Source organism: Tamandua tetradactyla, chromosome 21 (genome assembly GCF_023851605.1).
Source record: "Tamandua tetradactyla isolate mTamTet1 chromosome 21, mTamTet1.pri, whole genome shotgun sequence".
NCBI lineage: Eukaryota > Metazoa > Chordata > Mammalia > Pilosa > Myrmecophagidae > Tamandua > Tamandua tetradactyla.
Window position 1 is genome coordinate 55,956,521 of NC_135347.1, and position 16,295 is coordinate 55,972,815.

Consider the following 16,295-nt stretch of genomic DNA (forward strand, 5'->3'; position numbering starts at 1 on the left):
GAACAGTGCCTGGGGTTCCGCCTGCCCCTTTTTGAACAGTGCCTGGGGTTCCGCCTGCCCCCCTTTTGCAGGGGCAATTCTTGAACAGTGCCTGGGGTTCCGCCTGCCCCTTTGCAGGGGGCAATTCTTGAACAGTGTCTGGCACATAATAGGAACTCAATAAATAATTTGCGTTTGTTGAATGTCTCCTCTCTCTCTCTACTCTGGGAAACCTGTATTTCTTCCATTCTGGGTAACCCCGTATTTTCTTCTGGTAGCCACTCCTCCCATCTGTCCAGTTAATAATCCTCTCTCTGCTCTTAAGGCTTTTTTCCAAAATGCTGGGTCTCATGCAGATCCCATTTAGAACAAAGAAAGGGGGTGGGATTTTACATTCTAGACCAATTTTGAGGAGGGGAATCCAGGTTCTTTATTGATTACATCATGATTTCCAGGTATTCCCTTGTTCCTGTCTCAGCTGCAGGGAAGGTGTTACGCTATTATCCCCACTTTCAGTTTCCTTCTGAGCTCAGTCCTAAGTTCTCAATTCCCCTGGAAAGGATCTGCCTTACTCTGTCAGTGGGATCCTTCTCTCCCTCCTCACATTGGATTTCTTCTTTCACCTGGTCCACCAAGAGGGAAGAGATTGACCTTGATCCCTAAGCCTCCAGAAAGCTCATCCCTGCCATGCTCACCTTCTCTTACCCCAAGAAAGGAACTGCAGCCCTGACCTGGAAAGGGGTGTGCTGCCACCTAAGTGTCTGAGTTAATTCCTAGAAGAGGGCATAGGACACTCTCCATCTTTTCGTGAATCTCTTTTGCTACTGCCCCCCCACCCATCTTTAGTGTTCTTCATACTCTACACTTCAAATTTCTTTTTTGTGTTGAACTTGCTGTTTTATTTTTTATATTGAAAATGACATATCCCCAAGGGTCAAAAATAAACAGGAATCGAAAAAGAAAAAAAAATTACAGTAGTCAAAACAGCTTGGTATTGGCATACAGATAAATAGAAGGACCAATGGAATTGAGTTGAGGTTTCAGAAATAGACACCCTCGTCTATAAACCATTAATTTTTGATAAGTTCACCCAACTGGGACAGGACAGCCTCTCCAACAAATGGTGCTTAAAGAACTGGATATCCATATCTAGAAGAATGAAAGAGGACCCCTATATCACACTTCATTCAAAAATTCAAAATGGATCAAAGACCTAAACATTAGAGCTAAGACCATAAAACTTTTAGAAGAAAATGCAGGAAAATACCTTAAAGGTCCTGTGGTAGGAGGTGGTTTCCTAGACCTTACACCCAAAGCACAAGCAATGAAAGAAGAAATAGACACATGGGATCTCCTCAAAATTGTATACTTTTTTGCATCGAAGGACTTTGTCAGGAAAGTAAAAAGGTAGCCTATAAAATGGGAGACAATGTTTGGAAACCACATATCGGATAAGGGTTTAATACCCAGAGTATATAAACAGACCCTAAACTCAACAATAAAAAGACAAAGAACCAATTAAAAAATAGGCAAAAGACATGAATAGACACATTTCCAAAGAGGAAATACACATGTCTCAAAAGCATGTGAAAAGGTATTCAACATCACTAGCTATTAGGGAAAGGCAAATCAAAATCACAATGAGCTGTCTTCTAACATCTACTAGAACAGCCATTATAAAAGGCAAAACCAGAAAACTAGAAGTGCCAAAGAGCATGTGGATAGACAGGTACACTTATTCACCACTGGTGGGAATGTAGACTGGTGTAGCCACTCTGGAAAGCAGTTTGGTGGTTCCTCAGGAAGCTAAGCATAGAATTGCCATATGATCCAGCAATCCCATTAGTAGGTATACATTTGGAAAAACTGAATGTGGGACACGAACAGACGTTTTCACACTGATACTTATAGCAGCATTATTCACTATTGCCAATAGATGGAAACAGCTCAAATGTCCATCAACTGATGAGTGGATAAACAAATATATATATATTATGCAGCTGTAGAATGGAATAAAGTTATGACTCATGCAACAATGTGGATGAACCTTGAGGACATTAGGTTGAGTGAAATAAGCCAGAAACCAAAGGACAGATACTATATGGTCTCACTAATACAAACTAACTATAATGAGCAAACTCTGAGAGTTAAAGTTGAGAACATAGTTAATTAGGAGATAGAAAGAGGGTAGAGATTGGCATTTGATGCTTAAGGACTACAGAATGTTTAACAAGATTGATTGTAAAGATTCAGAGATGGATAGCGAATACTGTGTGAGTAGCACAACATTGTAGGTACAGAAAACAAAGCTGATTTTGAGGATGGTTGAAAAAAGAAGGCTAGAGGCATGTATGGCACAAGAAGGAAAGAGGCTAAAAACTGGGACTGTAAAACTTAGCAAATCTAAGAGTGGACAGGGTGGTGATTAATTGTACAAATATGGGAAAGCTTTTACATGAGCAAGAACAAATTTATGTCAACATTGTAAAGTGTTAAAAATGGGATAGTATTAGAGACTCCTAAGTCAATAGGCCATCCCCTTGATCTTGAGGCCAGTTCTTGGGAAGCCTATTTTTGTAGTGGAGAAGCTAAGTCTACCTATAGTTATGCCTAAGAGTTGCTTCCAGAAAACCTCTTTTGTTGCTCAGATGTGGCCTCTCTCTCCCTCTCAGTCCAACTCTGCATGTTCCCCCTACTTGGAACATGACATCCAGAACATGACTCGCAGGGATGAGCCTGGCCTTGGCATTGTGGGATTGACAACACCTTCCTGACCAAAAGAGGGAAAACGAATAAGGTACAAGTGGCTAAGAGAGTTCAAATAGAGTCCAGAGGCTATTCTGGAGGCTACTCTTATGTAGGCTTCAGCTAGATATTGCTAATTACCATGCTATGCCAACCCCCAACCAAAACCATTCCTGTCAACCCTAAGGAATACCTAGGGCTTTATCTGAGGTTCTACAAAAGTTTCACATACTCAGATTACTTAACAGAAAACTACATCTCCATATGGGTTCCTAGGCCAGATAAGTCCTGAAACCCAGGGGCAAGCTTCTCCAAGAACATTAAGTAGCTCCATTCCTCTATCCCATTTTATTGATACCCCTTTCTAACATGAAAAAGTTAGAATGGGCTTAGCCATAGTACCCCTAAATATTGGGAGAAGGATCAAAGGAGGAGTTAAAATAGAGAGATAGGTTTTAACAAATCAATATGACTGCTGATTCATTGTATTGATATTTCTTTTAGTCTCCAGTGTCTTGATGCAGCTAGAAGGAAAAACCTAAATTGTAGAACTGTAACCCACACAAACGTTTAAAATCTGTTCTATAACTACTTGTTACAATGTACTTTTAAATTTATTTATTTTTTGCATATATATCATATTTCACAATAAAAATGTTATAAAAGGGATAGTAATAGAAAAAGCACACTGTAATGCAAACTAGGGTCTATTAGCAACTTCTTTCATTAATTATAACAAAGGCAATATACGAAAGCTAAATGTCAATAAGAGGGGAATGTAAGGGAGGGATATGAGATCTCTCTCTCTTTCTCTCTCTCTCTCTCTCTTTTCTTTTTCTTCTTTCTTTGTGGAAGAAATGTAAATGTTCTCATATAGATTTGTGGGTGAATGCATAACTGTGTGATTATATCAGGAACCATTGATTGTACACTTAGATTGTATGGTGTGAGAATAAAATTGTTTAAAAAACAGACAGAAAGACACAAGTACTGGAGAGGGCGTGGAGAGAGAAGTATGCCTAGTCACTGTTGGTAGGGACGTAGAATGTGCAGTCTTCCTGAGGGCAATGTGGCGGTTCCACAGGAGGTTAAGTATAGCGCTGCCATAAGATCTTGCAATTCTGTTAATAGGTATATACTTGGAAGAACTGAAAGCAAGGTCAAGAGTAGACATTTCAAAAGTGGTGTTTATGGTGGCATTATTCACAATTGCCAAAGGATGGAGGTGTCCCAAGGGCCCACTGACTGAAGAGAAAACTGTGCTAAAGACAAACGATGGTGAATGTTGTGTGGCTGCAGAAAGAAATGAAATTGTGAGGCATGCAGTGAGGTGAAAGAATCTTGAGGACATTATATTGAGTGAAAGAAGCCAGAAACGAAAGGACAAGTCTTGTATGGTCTCACTAATATAAATGAACTATAATGATATAACATATAATAAACTACTATGTTTATGAATTGGAAGACTCAACATAGTAAAAAATATCAGTTCTTCCCAAATTGATATACAAGTTTATCACAATTCATATCAGTAAGACTTCTTGAATATTAGATAAATTATTCTTCTAAAATTTGCATGCAAAAAAGAAAAGGGAAGGAAACTAGAATAGCAAAAATAATTTTGAGAAAAAAATTATATATTGGGAGGAATCAGCCTACCCCTTTGCAAGCCTTATTATAATAGCTACAACAATCAATGCTGTGTAGTACTGGTGGAAGAATAGACACATATATCAATGGAACAGAATAGGGAATTCTAAAATATACTCATACAAATAGGCCCAATTGGTTTTTGACAAAGGTCAAAACTTTTCAATGGGTGGACATCCATAGATAAAAAAGCAAAACTTAGACCTAAAACTTTTATTTCTACAAAAATTAACTCAAAATGAAATTCTCAAAATTCAATAGTTAAAAAGTAAACAATCCCCAAAAAAGTAAACACTCCATTAGAACATGGATAAGACATGAAGATATATTTTACCAAAGATGGAAAAAAAGCACATGAAAAAATGCTCAAAATCATTAGCCATTAGGGAAATGCAGATTAAAATCTCAGTGATATATTACTGCATAACCATCAAAATGGCTGAAATTAGAAATAGTGACAATATCAAATGCTCTCAAGCATGCAAAGAAATTTGATCTCTCATATTGTCGGTAGGAATGTGAACTGGTACAGCACTGTGGACAACAGTTGGACAATTTCTTAAGAAACAAACATGCAATACCACATGACCCAGAAATTGTACTTTAGAGTATTTATCACAGAAAAATGAAGACTTATGTTCACACGAAAACGTATATATATATATATATATATATATATATACACACACACACAAACTCAACATAGTAAAAATATCATCCTTACCATGGAGTGCTATTCAGCTATAAAATGGAATGAACTATTGGTACACAAGTTGGATGAATCTGCAGAGATGTTAAGTGACATAAGTCAATCTCAAAAAAGTTACATAGCACACAATTCCATTTGTATAACATTCTTGAACTTAAAAAATTAGAAGAATGAAGATGAGATTAGTGACTGCCAAGGGTTAAGGAAGGGGGAGGGGGCAGGAGGAAAGGGGGTGTGACTATAAAAGGGCAACAGCAGGAATCCTGGTGGTGATGTAAATGTTCTAAATCTTGACTATATCAACATCAATATCTTGGTTGTGATATTGTAATACAATTTTGCAGGGGGAAACTGTGTAGAAGGTATATGGGATCTCTGTAGTATTTCTTACAACTTCATGTAAGTCTACACTAAAGTGACCCAGAGGAGGGAGCACTGCAAACCCATAGCCTTCATGACAAGCAAGGGAAGAGGTAGAGCTGCTCGTTAGGGTCTTTCCATCCCTTTTTGTGCTCCTCAAGTCATCACGTCAGTCTCTGTCCCTGTTTCCGCTCACCTGGGGGAAACGCTGCCGTGCCACTGTGCCTGTTCAAAGACTGCCATCATCATGAGAACACATTTCCTCGATGTGGAAATTTTGAGTACAGGATGGCAGTGTAGGTATGGGCAGGATAGGAAAGTCTTTGTGGTTGTTTAATTTCATTTTTTAGGCCTAGAACAGTGCTGAATGGTTGACTAGTAGTCCTTCAAAGATAAGTCCACTCGGAACCGTATTTGGAGATGTAATCAAGATAAGAATCTTTGTGTGCATTAATGCAATTTTACTGATATATATACATACTATATATACTATATTCACACACCATATGATCATCCAAAGTGTATAATCAATGGTTCTTAATATCATCATATAGCTGTGCAGTCATCATCACAATCAATTTTTAAACATGTTCCTTACTCAAAAAAAAAAGGAAGAATAAAGATATAAGTAAAAAAGAACACCCAAAACATCCCATTCTCCCTCATACCCACTGTTATTTATTTATTTATTGTCTTTATTTTCGTACTCATCTGTCCATATACTGGATAAAGGGAGTGTCATTCACAAGATTTCCACAATCACACAGTCACATCGTAAAAGCTCTATAGTTATACAATCATCTTCAAGAATCAAGGCTGTTGGATTACAGTTCAATAATATCAGGTATTTCCCTCTAGCTACTCCAGCACACCAAAAACTGAAAAGGACATCTACATAATACAGAAGAATAACCTCCAGATGACCTCTCAACTCTGTTTGAAACTTTTCAGCCACTGAAACTTTATTTTGTTTCATTTCTCTTTCCCCTTTTGTTCAAGAAGGCTTTCTCAATCCCCTGAAGCCAGAGTCAGGCTCATCCCTGGGAGTTGTGTCCCAAGTAGTGGGGAGGGCAATGGGTCCACCTGTGTTGTTGGCTTAGAGAGAGAGAGAGACCACATCTGAGCAATGAAAGAGGTTCTCCAGGGGTGACTTTTAGGCATAATCCTACAGAGGCCTAGCTTCTCTCTTTGCAGGAATAAGTTTTACAAAGGCACGCCCCGAGATCGAGGACCTGGCCCATCAGCTCCACAGTTCCCAGTGTTTGAGAGGATATCAGATCTTCCCCAGGTGGGAAGGTAAGGATCTTGAGATGAGATCATCCTAGATTATCAGAGTGGGCCCTAAATCCAGTGACAAGTGTCCTCATGAGAAGAGGAGAGGACATAGATAGAAAACATAAAGGAAATGCCAAGCGAAGACAGAGACAGAGATTAGAGTTGTGCTGCCACAAACCAGGGAGCCCCTGGAGCCACTAGAAGCTGGAAGAGGCAAAGAAGGATTCTCTCCTTAAGTCTTAGGAGGGAGGATGGCCTTGCTGACAACTTGGTTTCAGACTTCTGGCCTTCAGAACTGTGAGAAAGCAAATATCTGTTGTTTTAAACCACCAGGTTAGAGGGAATTTATTATGGCAGTCTTAGGAAACAGACACGGTACATATGATTTTAATTTCAAAATTTCCTGACTCTTAATGGAAGAATCGATGGTAGGTTATAAAAGACACAAAATTACTAAACTGGAAATAAAAGAGAGCAAATCAGTATGAGAAAGAGAAAAGCCAATGTCTGCGCCACACAGTCAGCTACGCATTAGCTCTCCGCCTACTGATTGCACAACAGAAGGAAATGTGAAGAATTACACAATCGTTATCATAGGAAATGAAGAGATAGAGCAGTTCCTTGGAAGGGATGGGGAGGACACAAAATTGTTCCAAGAACCAAGCTCTGAGATGTTCACCCTTCTTGTGGACTCTGCATAGAAGGAAATGAGAACTATCAAGTATTTTCACAGTAAATGCAAATGCAACCTCTGATAACAGTCAAAGGTCTAATATTGTTCAAATCTGTAATGTAGTTGAAAAATGTGACTTTCAAGTGCTAAACTTCTATAGCACTTAAAATATACCTTAATTTATGTATATTTTGTCTAGAATTGGCTGTTAAATAGTTCAAGAGGTTACTTTTTAGTTGAGGGCCTGGAATCAGAGTGTCCTATTCTGATTATTAAGGACAGGTCATTAAGAACAGATTCTAGAATCTGGGCAAAAAGTTGTCAGTGCTAAAACTCTACTATGAATATTATAGCCTCTAGCCAGAATCCTTGTCAAGACGTCTTCTCCTCTGACTCCAAGTGGAGAGAGGTTATCGCCAGCCTACTAGGAACAGTTGGGTTTTCCTCTAACAGCTGAGTCAGAGATCAGTGGAGACCTAATATAGCTCGAAGGAATGTGGTGAAGATGGAAGAGAAGGTTTTACTTGAACATTTTCAAAGCAGGTGATTCCAGCTATTCACTGTGGCTACGGGAACACTGCCCTTGAGAACAAGTTGACTTCCTGCAGATTATCTAACATTTGCTTCAGGGCTGGAGAATGTGTCAGCACAACGTGGCTCCCTTGAGAATGTGCCTCACTGACCTCAAAGTCACTGCCCTGACGCTGGCTCTGAAATTCAGTGCGTGTTTGCACTGAGGCCACATTTTCCTTGTGCTGCTTCCTGCCAGTGACTGTCTGTGTGTCCCACGGCAGGCCTGGGGCGCATGGACTTCTCTGAGGCTGACTTTGTTACAAGACCTTCCCCACTCTTGCTTGCACAGCCTTGTAGATTCTTCCTTAGACTGCCTGAGTCTAGGAAGCTTCCATCCCACCTTGCCTTCTGTCTCTTCACTGAGGTTCCGACTTGAATTTTGGCTCTCTTCATTGGCTAGCCCCCCATGTTCGCTCTCATAGACGTTTCTTCTAACGAAGTCTTTGCCTGTTTAGCCCCATCTCCATGTCTGCTTTTCTGAGGACCTGAGCTAACACAAAGAGTAACTATTGCTTCTTTTCTTAGGCGATGTTTAACCTTTCTGATAACAGAAATACAGCAGGTTCAAGTTTTTCATAGGAAGAAGCCGCCCAGTTCATTCATTGTCTTTTTTTTTAAAGTCAAGTTTTTGTCTCAGGAGAATATTCATCCTTTCATTTCTTAGGGCAGATGGATAAGCAGTTGATTCATCTAAGACAGTATCAAACTCTTACAATATAAAACAAAAAGGAAGGAGGCTATTACATAGCCTTGCTTTAATATTGATACGTTTAATTTAAATGTGGAGTTTAATCCACAATTAGCCCTTTTTGCAGAATAAGAGGTTAATGGAAGAAAGCTCAATAAAGTTGCAAAGAATCATAATCTTGTTGTTGGTAGCACCCTCATTCCAAGCTTCACTGTATCCACGCCAGATCTTGTGTACCAAAGACAGAGAAGGAATAAATATTTCTTGAATGACTGAAGGAGATACTATACATTGATCGTATGGTCCCTTTCAGAGCCTAAGTGTCATTATTTAATGAGAAGCTCACCTTGAGGGTCAGAATTAAAATATTTGATAGGCAGATGCTAAGGGTTCTTGAATTTTGGATTTTGAGACATATGAATTCATTCTGCAGGGAGACAGGTGTAGGAATACCTTTTGGTGCTTGCTAAGTTCAGTAATGAGACATTCCTGAAGAGGAAATACAAGCTAGAGTCTGGACATGCAGAGAATATACCCCAGGGGGGCCAAGGAACCAAAGGAACGTGCCCAGAGGAGGGTAACAGGACAGGAAAGCGGCAGATTGATAGTCCAAATGTCCCAGCATAGTCCTAGTTAAAACCATCCTTCATTTGTGTATACCTAAAGTCCAGAGAATAATCACGCAGGAGGCACAGAGGGTTTCCATGGTGGCTGAACATAAGACTCACACATGAAACAAAAGAAAGTAATAGGCTATTGTCTTAGCTCACGTCAAATGGCAAGGTGGAGCCTCCATTAATTTAGTTTAATTAGTTAGCTACTGAAGCTCTACCTCCAAACCCTACCCTTTAGCCCTTTCTTTTATGTGATCACACTTCGGAGGTGGATGAGTAATTTTTCTCTCATAGCAATATTTCCATTTTTGGAACTGAGGTTATACAACCCAAGTAGACTAGAAAATCAAGGAGTAAGTTCCAGAGACCTCTTTGTGATTGCTTAATGCAGAGCTCATGCAGACACCTGAAATCAGCTCATTTGGGACTGATTAGCTGCTCAAAACATGGGCCAATATAGGCTACTAAAGCCTAGTCTTCACCGTTTCACTACAGCTTCCTCATATTGTTATCCTATGAAGTAAGTCATGGATAAAGTTAAATCCTTGTACTGGTTTCACTACTCTATTAGTTTCTGTTAGCAACTTTATTCCCCTACATTTCCTTTCTTTCTTTTAAAAAAGATGCATGTGGAACCTACCACTTCACAAGTCAGATGTGCTAGTTTGCAGCTGTTATGTACCTCAGAAAAGGCAGTGTTCTTTCCATCCATTCCTATGGGTGCAGACCTATGGTGAGTGGGACCTTTTGATTAGGTGATTTTCAAATGAGATGCGACCCACTTCATTCAAGGTGGGCCTTAATCCTTAAGGGAGTCTGTTATGAGAGGATAAAAGAGAAAAAGCCAAGAGAACTGGAGAGAAAAAGCCCCAGAGGAGAAGCAAGAGCTACAGAACGTCACAGAGGAATCACCTGGAATCAGAGAGCTGAAGGCAATGAGACCCTGGAGAGAAGGGTCAGCAGACACAGCAATGTTCCCTCCCATGTAACAGAGGTGTCCTGGATGCCAGCAGCCTGTCTTTAGAGTCCAGGTATCATCCTGTTGATGCCTCAGTTGGGACATTTTCATGGCCTTAGATTGGAAATTTTAAGTTAATAAATCCCCATTATAAAAGCCAATCCATTTCTGTATATTGTATTCTGGCAGCTTTAGCAAACCAAAGCACCAGATATTTTTGGATGTTTCCCTTTCTTGGAGAATGACAGTTTGGCTTATTTTCTATGCATTTTCAGTAGCAACTTTCCCTGGATGCTCAATTGAACATACCTCCGGTCTGTGGGGTACAGTTCCACAGTGACCACATCAAGAGAGTTCCAGGCCGAGATGGTGAGTCCGTTGTACAGACACAGCATACCTATCATCATGGATTCACTGGTGCCGAACCAAAGGAAGAAACAGCTGATCCCCGAAAGCACCATGGAGCCACCTGCCAACCAAGCAGATAAAATGCTGGGATGATTCCTGTCAGCTAACTTGGTAGAGCCAGGGCCCTTGGGTCTTTGAGATTTCTCAGCAAAATTGAATTCTGAGGCCGACCCACACCCATAGGAGAGCTGCAGGCTGGGCTTCATAAAGTTCAAGTACAGGTGCGTTCACCTGCATGGCAGGTGCACCTCTTTCTGCCTTCTGAATGAATGCAGCAAGTGTGTAATGGACATCATCAATTACTCAGCTGCATAAGTGGAAAAATATATATTAGTCACACATAATTAGTTTTTTAGTCTGTTAATCATGGAAGCTGCTCAAATGAAATGTAATTAGTCAAAATTTTCACTAAAATTTAGTGCTAATAAAAAGTCTTAGAGGGTTTCTCATCTCTGTGAAATGCAAATCCCTAAAAGGTGGAGGTGTGGTGCAGGGGGAAACTGACTCCCTCCTGACTGCAGGAGCAGCTTTTTCACTTTACGTAAAACCAAGTACATACCTAACATTGTTAAACGTCCAATTCTGTCCATTAGGAGAGCAGACACGATGTTCCCTGGTAATACTGCCAATGTTCCCAGGAAGTTGACAAAATAGATCCAGTAAGCACTATAATCATCATCAAAGGTGACCTGGCATCCTGTCTTGTTGTGCAAAAATGTAGCATTTTGAAAGTCACAGTCAACGAATTTATATGTCTCAAAATCTGGGGAAACAATGAAAGACAATCCATCCAGATGTTAACAGAGGTGCAACAGTGTCAGGAGGCCTGCTGCAGACTTAAGGGCTCAGGCTGGTTTGATTTTCTTTTTCCATCTTTAACTTAAGATTTAATGAACACAAAGCATTTTAGCAGGTTCTATGCAGGCATGGCTCTACTCTTGACTTCCTGTTACCTTATATTTTTAAATTTTTATTTTAGTAACATACATAGAACCCAAAACCTCTCTTTTTAACTCCATTTAGATATGTAATTCATTGGTATTAATTACATTCAAAATGTTGTGCTATCATCACCATCATCCATTCCCAAAACTTTTCCTCCCCACAAAAGAAAGTCTGTACCAATGAAGCTTTAACTCCCCATTTTTTACCCCCCTCTCCAACCTCTGGTAACCTGTTTTCTAAGTCCTGACTTTATGAATTTGCTTATTCTGATGATTTCATATCCATGAGAATATAAAATATTTGTCCTTTTGTGTCTGGCTTATTTCAGTCAACATGGTTTGTGCTAGTTCATTCATATTTGTTTGTGACTTCTCCTGGCCAAAGTACAAAGTCTGGTCTAGAACTTCGTCATTAGGAAATAGCTCCTCAGCCCAAATAATTTCAACTGCCTTATCTTTAAGTTCACTGATTATTTCTTCTGCCAGCTCCAACCTGCTGCTGAAATCCTCCATGGAATTTTCAAATTATAATTATTGTCATCTTCAACTCCAGTATTTCTGTTTGGCTCCTTTTTAAATCATTTCTGTATCTTCATTGAGATTTTCATTTTGTTTACTTATTGTTTTCCTAATAGGCTTTAGTTCTTTCTCCATGTTTTCCTTTAGCTTTCTGAACATATTGAAGATCATGTTTTAAGAAAGTCTTTGCCTGGTATTCCAAAGTCTGGCTTTCTTCATTGATGGTTTCTGAAGCTTCATCTTGTTCCATTACAAGGGTCATCATTTCCTGTTTCTTTGTTTCATAATCTTTTGTTGCACATTGTACATTTTAAAAATTTAATGTATTAACTCTGAGATTTAGTCTCTGAGCTGTTCTTCAAGTTTGTATCCAGCTAGTAATATGACAGGATTTCCTTCAGTGTCAGAAGCTAACAAAAACAAATAGACCGGTGGCTCAGCAGGCAGAGCTCTCGCCTGCCATGATGGAGACCTGGGTTCAATTCCCAGTGCCTGCCCATGTGAAAAACAAACAAAACAAACAAACAAAAAACCCAATAGGCCAATGCAAAACAACTTTCTCAGTCTTTGCAAATTGGTTCTGTTTTGACTGGTGGTTTTCCTCATAATTTAGCTTTCCTACCAAAAAAATCAGCCTGAGGCAAAAGAATCAGATTCTCTCTGTCTTTTTTTATCCTAGGTATGCTCTTGTGGCCTTGGGAATTACCTTGTTTAAAAGGATCCAAATGCTTTCTTTCTCCCTGTGAAATGGACTGTCCCCCTCTGGAGTGTGCTATTGTATGTCTCGAAGCTGACAATCCTTTGCCCCATGATGCTTCAACTTGTTTATTATAATGCTGTAGCTATGTGCAAGCTGCTTTGCACGCAGGATGAGTCCTGGGATGGCAAACCAGAAATGAGTACCCTGGTTCATTCTTTCAGACTGCCACCAGATTGACTGCCACTGGTATAGAGACACTCCAGTATGCAGATAGGGGTTACTCTGTTCCTTCATTTTATTTTGAACTTGAGTTTATCCAAGAAAGGGCTGTAGATGATGGTGGCTTCTGCTAAGAGTAGATGATGGTGGGTTCTGTTAAGAGGACATGAAAATCAAAACTGTTTTCATCTTCCTTGCTCATCAAGATCTGCCAAAAAAGTAATTCTCTAAGACTGAGTGGGTTCAAAGATGGTGATAGATAGCACTATCTGAAAAAAAGAAAAAACCCCACCAAATTCCCAAACTCATTTAAAAAAAAATATTTTTATTGAGATATCTTCATACAAATATAGCTCATCCAAAGTACACAATCAATGACTCACAATATCATCACATAGCTTGAACTCATTTTTATCTGGACCTGGGCAGAGCTGGCTCCTTTCGAGCACCAAGGAAGCAAAGCTGAAACAGGGTGAGCACTCATACTTCTGACAGCGTCGGGTTGCTGTTCTGGACTTATGTTATAGGATAGACAGACCAGTGGGTGGGGGTGTGAAAAGCATAGGCTTTGAAATCACGTAAACCTGTGTTGAAATGTCATCTCTGTTTCCCAGTTCAATGATTGTGGCCAATTACTTAATACCTCAGCTATTGTGAAAACTAAATGGGATAATGAATGTCTAATGACATATAATAAATAAATGCTCAATGAATATTTGCTTCCCCTCCTTGTTTCCCTGTTTTGTTTATTTTTTATTTTATTTATTTATTTATTTTATTCCTCAGAATCCATAAAATGGGTTTGGCTAAAAAATTGGATTTGACTGTATCTTTGGATATGACTGTGGAGTCCAGGCATGCTCACTTAAGCAAACACCAGATTTTGAAACTAGGATTGTCAAAACAAATAAATACAGATTAATCCTTTCTATTCACAAAAGGATTTTTTAAAACTTCAACAAATCCCATTCACACTAAATCTGACAAAGACAAGCAATATAAGCTTATTTTTGACCCGCTGTGATTTAGGGAACCTGTTCATTTGCACTTTAATTTCTGCTTCCCACAGTATCACACAGGGACCACACTTCTGCCACATGGAGCCACACCTACCTGTGTTGTCAAAAACAGTAGCAATAAATGTGCAGTTCTTGAAATACGTGTTGAGTGAAGTTACATCCTCAAAGATGCAGTTCTTAAACATGGAATCTTTGAAAGTTACGGATTTAAACTTGACCCCTAGAAATCTGCCCAACACAAAACACATTTGTATCAATGACTTGCATCCATCAGGGTAAAAAGCTCAGTCAAAGAAATTTAGGGACAGGATGCCTCACCTTAGACTCTCTTCATTATAAAGGATACAGGCTTCTGGATTGTCTCAACTCTGCTCTTTTCCCTTTTCTTCTCATGCAACAGCTCCTTTGGCCATCTCATTGCTTACCAACATTGTTCTCCACCAAAAGGGATGAAACTCATATAACTCCATTTAGTTTTTTGCAGTTTTGGTAAAGTTTTTTATGGGGTATGAGATTGAAGGTAGAGAATTTGGGGGTAACCTTTATTTTTCAATCCCAGCTCTTATTCCTTTACATATACCTTTAGTTGTTAATGGTTTTAACTTGAAGGCATTCTCCCACCTACACCTTTTATTTTTTATTTTTGGCATGTTGAAGTGGTTTGGAGTTTTTGAATTTTTAGAAATTATTATTGTGGTACCATATATGCAATATAAAATTTCCCATTTTAACCATTTTCAAGTATATAATTCAATTGTGTCAATTATATTCACCATGTTGGCCTACCATCCCCACCATCCTCCTACCCACATTTTTAAGGAAAGTCTGTTCTCTAGGCTGAAAACCCCAGGCTTCTTCATTCTGCAGGCCACCTGAAGTGTGGACCTGAACAGAGGGCATGGGAACCCTGCTTCATTTCTGTGAGGAATGACTGACTCAAGGGTCAAGAAACTGAGCAGACACACACACATTTCTAGGAATATTTTCTTCTTACAGCCTAAAGGTAACTGAGTTTTCCTTATATCAAGTAGAATGACAAGAACTCTGTTTATTTTTGAGAACTCGTAAAATGATTAAACCTGCTCAGATGCCTTCCTGTGTGCTGTGAGTGAGGAATTCTAGGTGATGAAAATGACAATAATAATCATAATGAATATAACATCTTAGAATGCTGAGTCTATGGTTTGGAACTTACCAATGTTGATAAGGGCTTCCAGGAGAAACAGAGAACTATCAGCCAGGGTTTCTTGATAATTTAACAGGAGACTAAATGTGCACTGGGTCACGTTTATAAAATGAGGACAATACTTGTTTACAAAACTGGGAAGAAGCCATTGCACCACTTCTATCAGGGACAGAAAGGGGCTGAGCCCCTGGATAAGTGAGCTGACAAAAGTAACTCACTATTCATTAACTATCAAGTAGTTTCAAAGTTGTCCTCACCCTAATATTTGACTGCATTTGTCAGTTCAAAAGGTTCTGTGGCTTAACAACCCAACTAGACTTAAACACACAGTCTTGTTTCAGGCAGACCATGGTGGCTTAACAGGCAGAGTTCTCGCCTGCCATGCCAGAGACCCGGGTTTGATTCCTGGTGCCTGCCCATGGAACAACAACAACAAAAAGGTCTTGTTTCAAACTCCCCCAACCCAAGGCATTCCATCTAGAAGACTAGATTCAGGGGCTCAGAGATAAAACCATCCAACTGCCCTATAGAAGGGTAAATGATGGCACATTTTAAGAAGATTATTACCTTTCTGAAATGGACCTGGATTTGGAAGGGAGAAGCTATTTCATTTTTTGGATGGGTAATACACACACAGAATATACAAATTTCAAAAGGTTCAAAAAGGAAAAAGTGAGTCTTTTTCTACCCATTCCTAAGACATCCAGTTCTTCTGCCTGAAAGGAACTTGGGACAGAGTTCCCGTTGCCAGTTTCTTGTGTGCTCTACTATCAGTCCTTAGAGAGGATGTGAGTAAAATAGACACACTATTGTACACCTCACCGTGTCTCCTCACATTCTACCTTGGGAGTTATTCCAAATCAGTACACAAAGTGTTTCCTCCTTTTCATTTCAAGGCTGCCTGGTAGTTCACTGAACGCATAAACCGTCATTTATTCAACTAGCTCCCTACAGATGGATAATAGATGTTTCCAATCTTCTACACAAAGTCTAATCTTTTAACTCCTTCATTTTGTACATGTGCATGACCAACAATATATGACTACCTACTTTTCTTACTAACTAAAAGGGTCACC

At 39.4% G+C, this 16,295-nt stretch overlaps 1 protein-coding gene and 1 long non-coding RNA gene across 7 annotated transcripts in view; one reads left to right on the top strand and one right to left on the bottom strand.

Moving 5' to 3' along the window:
- Nucleotides 1-16,295, bottom strand: part of SV2C (synaptic vesicle glycoprotein 2C) — a 240,986-nt gene that overhangs the window by 20,583 nt on the left and 204,108 nt on the right. For 4 of the 5 annotated variants that reach the window (XM_077139397.1, XM_077139398.1, XM_077139399.1 and 1 more), the window contains 3 exons: nt 14,128-14,261; nt 11,192-11,395; nt 10,534-10,693 (listed from right to left, as the gene is read on the bottom strand). In XM_077139397.1, coding sequence (XP_076995512.1) covers nt 10,534-10,693; nt 11,192-11,395; nt 14,128-14,261 — 498 coding nt within the window. Of the gene's footprint in view, nt 1-10,533; nt 10,694-11,191; nt 11,396-14,127; nt 14,262-14,351; nt 14,469-16,295 lie in introns of all 5 variants that reach the window. The other variant, XM_077139401.1, reaches the window with a different exon arrangement.
- Nucleotides 1-16,295, top strand: part of LOC143665689 (uncharacterized) — a 48,750-nt gene that overhangs the window by 11,115 nt on the left and 21,340 nt on the right. The window contains exon 3 of one of the 2 annotated variants that reach the window (XR_013167177.1): nt 12,775-13,695. The exons of the other annotated variant lie outside the window; for it this stretch is intronic. This is a non-coding gene — a long non-coding RNA (uncharacterized LOC143665689). Of the gene's footprint in view, nt 1-12,774; nt 13,696-16,295 lie in introns of those variants that run through there. 2 annotated transcript variants of the gene reach the window in all.